This window comes from Vollenhovia emeryi, unplaced genomic scaffold (genome assembly GCF_000949405.1).
Source record: "Vollenhovia emeryi isolate VEMERY1.0 unplaced genomic scaffold, V.emery_V1.0 DF939153.1, whole genome shotgun sequence".
NCBI classification, from domain to species: domain Eukaryota; kingdom Metazoa; phylum Arthropoda; class Insecta; order Hymenoptera; family Formicidae; genus Vollenhovia; species Vollenhovia emeryi.
This window is the reverse complement of record NW_011967213.1, coordinates 2,064,584-2,069,865: the sequence shown is the minus strand read 5'-3', so window position 1 is coordinate 2,069,865 and position 5,282 is coordinate 2,064,584. Positions and strand designations below refer to the sequence as shown.

At 50.6% G+C, this 5,282-nt stretch overlaps 2 protein-coding genes across 7 annotated transcripts in view; one reads left to right on the top strand and one right to left on the bottom strand.

The window, feature by feature from the left end:
• Nucleotides 1-104: 104 nt before the first annotated feature.
• LOC105565374 (transcription initiation factor TFIID subunit 11) overlaps nt 105-5,282 on the bottom strand; it is an 11,863-nt gene continuing 6,685 nt past the window's right edge. The window contains exons 1-6 of one of the 5 annotated variants that reach the window (XM_012018509.1): nt 3,127-3,184; nt 2,033-2,189; nt 1,686-1,957; nt 1,520-1,607; nt 1,334-1,430; nt 105-1,266 (exon numbers count right to left, since the gene is read on the bottom strand). In XM_012018509.1, coding sequence (XP_011873899.1) covers nt 1,133-1,266; nt 1,334-1,430; nt 1,520-1,607; nt 1,686-1,957; nt 2,033-2,185 — 744 coding nt within the window. In that variant the 5' untranslated portion in view covers nt 2,186-2,189; nt 3,127-3,184 and the 3' untranslated portion in view covers nt 105-1,132. The other 4 variants (XM_012018506.1, XM_012018507.1, XM_012018508.1 and 1 more) reach the window with 4 other exon arrangements.
• Nucleotides 4,201-5,282, top strand: part of LOC105565376 (serine/threonine-protein kinase tricorner) — a 153,593-nt gene continuing 152,511 nt past the window's right edge. The window contains exon 1 of one of the 2 annotated variants that reach the window (XM_012018517.1): nt 4,201-4,625. In XM_012018517.1, coding sequence (XP_011873907.1) covers nt 4,624-4,625 — 2 coding nt within the window. In that variant the 5' untranslated portion in view covers nt 4,201-4,623. The remainder of the gene's footprint in view (nt 4,626-5,282) is intronic. The other variant, XM_012018519.1, reaches the window with a different exon arrangement.

Genomic DNA, 5,282 nt, shown 5'->3' with positions numbered 1-5,282 from the left:
TCCTGTACTTTGAGCACGTGACTTGAGGGACGTGCTTCCCCGCGTCTCCAGGTTGCTAATGGAAGTCTCGTAGTCGGCGGGGTTGAGAAGGAACAAGGCTTCTCTTAGCTTGTATGTGTATATTTCGGAGATTACACGCTTGATTTTCTCGATGCACACCGCAACTTTGTGTATCGCCAGAGATATCGGACTTGTCGCACACGCCTGCTTGCTTACGAGGGCCTACCAGAGCGATCTTGTCTGCTAGCCCGCCTTGCAGCAACCAACTAACTAACCGAGCTAAACCGAAAAGGACACGAAGGGCCCTAGTCCTCGCGATGAGTGCGCCTCGCGCGGCGCTGAACTTTCGATGTTGAGTCTAGGGGAAAATGCCGCGGGAGACTTAAAATTCCGATAAATACGTAACACTAGACTTTCTTATCGTACGAGATGTAACATGATCATTGTATTCGTGAAACTCCCGAAATACAAACTTGCATATGATTGCATGCATGTGTACCGAGTATGTAACAAAATATTTGCTGTTTGTCTGATCCACGTGCCTTGACGACTCACAATCATCTAAAATTGATAATTATTATGTAATGATAAAATTTGCAATATAAAAATATACATAATTATACTCGGCTTAATATGCTTCAAGATGGAAAACGTAAAACGGTTGCTAGTAAAATGTACATCTATCATAATGAGTTTTAACTAACCGATAACGTTTAGAATGTAAAAGGTGAACAGCCGTAATAATTTAATATGTAAAAGGCCCGATTGTGACCACTGGGCGAATCGCATAATTTATACTTACATTACATTCATAAATTCTAAGTGTCCATAGGCTTCTGTATTGCGTCGTCTGCAATGCGTGGAGTAAGCCTGGAGTAAGCAGTAGGAGTAAGGAAATAAATCAAGTTTATTTCTAACTCCTTCTTCAGCTCTCACGCTTACGGCGAATGAGAACGCAATCGCGGCCAGTATTACAAATATTTTAAAAATTATGCCTGTATTTTAGCTTCCTTACGCTAAAAGTTCTCTCTTACTCCTTATGTCAGGCTTACTCCACGCATTGCAGTCGACGCATGAGAGAACTACCGTAAATAATATATTATATATAATTGATATGCAAATATGGAGCTGATTATAGTCTGAAAAATGCTTTGTGCGCTCGACCGTTCGGTATTTGACCCTGCAGTCTTAATCGGCGGACGGCTTCTCTCAAGTGCTTCGGTTGTAACGGACCAGTTTCATTCTGGGTCTCCATAACATCTAGAGCTGCAACAAGCGCAATAATCTAGAATAGCGTTCCAATGTTCCAACGTTTGTAAGAAAGCGCTCCTACCTTCCTCAACGATTTCACCAACAAATACCTTGGCAATGCCTGACATAGCTATGACAACGTTCTGAGACACTGAACAGCCCGTTATGGTTTGCATGATCTGAAACACATTTAATACAATACTTTATTAATGGCAGAATAGCTATTTCTTTTCTCTTTTGAGTAACGATTAAAAATCAAGTACGCCACCCTCTTTATAGCGGCTTTCGGGAATGCAGATCGTCTGTACATCTCGTATCTGTCGAGTTGATCCTCAGTGAAGTTAGACACTAGCACCCTACAAAAGAAAAGTTACCGAATGTATTCTTGACGCAGCGTACACGTACACGTTGACGTCAGAGTTTAAACCACGTACTGCATCTTTTCCCTCTCCTCCTCTTCTACTTCCTTTCTGCTCTTCTCTTTGCTCTCCCGCCTTTCTTTCGTAGAACTGACTGGGTTAGGGCGAGGTATCATAATGTCATTACCGAATATATCTTCCGCGATCTGTTCCTCCTCCTTCGTATGAAGCTCCTGCTTCACAATCTCTACTGTCTCCGCAACCGGGCAGGCAGCATTAGAGCCTACGTTTTCTATAGTCTCTTCAGCGTCCGACTGCGACCGAGAGCTCATTGCGTCCGACTCTGCCTAAATAATACAAATCTGGTCAGTTAATTTAAAAGATATGAATTATAAAATTGAATGTCTGACAGCATTCAATACCTTAACTTGCACACTGTCGACCTCCATAACTTCGGCGTCTTTAGACCCTGAGTTTTGTGGTGGACTACTTTTGTTATCCTTATGTTCTTCGACGTCCTTACGTTCGCCGTCTCTTTCATCGCCGGAGTCTTCCTTCCCAAAGATGTTATCCATCTTTCTAACGGAGAAGATATAACTTAAGGGTTACGGGAATTAATCCATATAAATGTTTGCACATTGCGTATAATAATAAACAATAAACAACGGCGTGAGACACCATAACTCTTTTAAACCCTCCTAAAACTATTCACATAAAAGTGAACGTTACAGTCTCGCGGGAGTCTCTTTATTGCATATTTTTAAATAAGCATATCTTCCAAAGAATGTTTAATTATTTATATAAACGTTTCATGAATTATAAAGAGTCGGGGAAATAAACAACTCACTCGCTGGCCCTTTCTGATTCGCAGGTACAAAATATATATTTACATCAATTTCAGCGTAGGATGTTAATTTCTATTATTCCTCTTAATAACAGAAATCTGCCTAATATCAATAAAAGCACGATATATTTTTAACGACGAAGCGTCGACCGAAACGGTAAACATCGTACACGACAGGAAGGTGCAGGTTAGATTCTCCGCTTCGATCGAGACCTCGAGATATCGTTTCAAGTTCTTTACATCGATTATATTTCTCGAGAGGACCATATCGATACTAAGAATCTCGAGCTGCAAACAGTACGCAACGCGCCGCTGCGGCGTCGCGTTCGAATTAATTTCCGCGTTTCTCGCGGCAGTCTCTGTTCGAGGTAAACCCGATAATAATATTATTACGCAAGTTTTATGTCGTAGTCCACACTGCCGCGCTCACGGTTCCAGTGAGCCTCGCCGACAATACGCATAGACAGAACCGCGCAAGACAGTTCTAGACGAAAGCCGCTGTCAATGCAGCGGCTGCATCCATGGTTGCCGGTGGTGGGGAGGCACCTCAGGTTAACTCGCAAAGATGCTCAGCTAACCTGAGCGGGCCTGCGGGCCCCCTCACCACATCCCCTCCACTGGTAGATCCAGCTGCTCTCGTCCGGGAGTAGTGCCGCTGCCGCAAGAACCAACCTGCACGGTCGCGCTGCCGCTGCCGTCTGCGGCGAAGCTCGCGTGCGCCGCTCTTATATACGCTAGCCGAATGCTAGCGCCGACCAATCGGTGCTCGACGCAGCGGCGCGCCACGTCCATTGGCTGGAGCGCTGGTGGTGGGGAATCGGGGTATATAAGCGGCATGCAAGCGCGCCGCGCGACACTCCTGGGAGCGTTCGCCGGTGGATGATGCTGCGTCAGGTCGCACGGAGGAACGGCGCTCGACACGGCGGCGCGTCGCGCTCATTGGCTGGCGCGCTGGTGGTGGGGAGCCGTGGTATATATGCGGCATGCAAGCTCGCCGTGCAGCGCTACTGAGAGCGTTCGCCGCTGGATGACGCTGCGCTCGCACGGCTTGCGCCGAGTTTCTTTTCCCGAGCACGATCACGATCGTTTATTACAGGTTTGTTGTCTTGCAGATTTTCGCATCGCGCGTACTATTTCGCTTGTGCAATAAACTTAGGCAGGTTACAAAATGTAAAATTTCTAAAGATTCAAGGATTTATCTATTTTGCGGTCGGTACATTGAAACATTTGTCGTACGACGGTCCCGTTGCGTCGCTCGTCGCTCGAGGTATCTCCGAGTCGCCGTGATCTCGCGTTGATTCGACAATGTCCATCTTGAGTGGATTAACTTTCGTCTCGGTTGAACTGAAACTTTCCATCTCCTTGCAAGAATTGGAACAAGATACGAGTCGAATCGCGGGGGACTGATAATCGACATCGAACGTGATGTACCGAAGACGTAAAAATGGGTTCGAACGCGCCTGCGCCAGTTCAATATGGCGGCCGTCGGTGGTTGCGCGCGCGGCCGCGCGATGGCGCCGCGATGCCTCGGCGAGAGCGTTAACCCACGTTAATCGAAAGACGATGTCGCGCGACGCCGCGCCGCGCCGCGAGTCCGGGGTATTTGTCAATATCTCTTCGGGATTTTCGGCGTTCTCTGCGTGACGGGAGCCGCGCGCGTGCACCGCTTCCTCGCGTCAACGCGACCCGCATCCCGCGTTGCGCCACGCAAGAGGGGGCGTCCGCGGCAACGAGGGCAAGCCGTGTTCCTCCTCGCGGTGTGTCCGCCGCGTCGTCGAGAGTGTCCAACCTCCGTGTGCAGGCCTCCGCTCCCCTCGCGGGCGAGAGAGGGGCCGCCCCGTGGCGAACGTCGCGTCGTGTCGTGCCGCGTCGCGCCGCGTCGCGTCGCGCGAACCTGGCCGAGCGAGCGGATTCGGGAGTGCGCGACAGTGGTAGTAACCGCGATACCTGTGCGCGCCGTACCGTGTGTATCGCGAGTGACGGTATCCCCCGCCGACGGAGGAGGCGGAGAGGAAGAGCGGCATCAGTGACGTATCCTGTCGCGCGTAATACGCGCGGAATAGCGGCCGGGAGCGGCGGCGGCGGGCGACGCTCGTGAGGCATCATCCACATCCAGCCACGGAACGTCCCGCTGCGGTCCACGAATGCGGTCCACGGCCGTGTATTAAGATGTAAGTACCGACGTTGCCGTGCCAAGCGCGCGGAGATTCACTCTCGCGAGCGAGCGAGCGTGACCGGATCCACCGAGTGGAGAAAGGGCCCCGGCGCGCGTTCACGTCGGGCGATTTTATTGTTGCGAGCCCGCGTGCGAGTGTACGCGCGGCGCTCCGAAATTCACGTCCTCTCGTTCTCGGAAACTCGCTACTTTTTCCACCTTCAATTTGAGTTGGCTCGCTTTGAAAATCTTAATACTCCGTTACGTTGCGCCTCACGCGTCTCTCTCCCTCTCGCTTTCTCTCTCGGGTAAGATCCGCTCTGAACGACGCGCCGCTGCGAATGTTTCGTTCCGCGGGCCAACTCCGGGGAAGAGCTCCCTTTTCGCGTCTCGAGCGGCTCCGAAGGGGACAAGGTCGGACGCTTTCGCGAACGAGAATCGACTCCCCCTTCTTCCACCATCGGCCCTAGTTTTTTCCCCGCGACTCCAGGGGAACGTGCCTTGGCCGCTGATTCTCGCTAATTCTCGGACACCCCGTATAACGACGTCGCCTACGCTCGCGCGTGCATGCGCGCCGGTGTGAGTGCGCACGCCACTGCTCCGGCCGACCTGTGTACGTGTATGTGTAATCGACACACATGTGGTGATGCCCCCCCCCCCCTCCTCTCTCTCT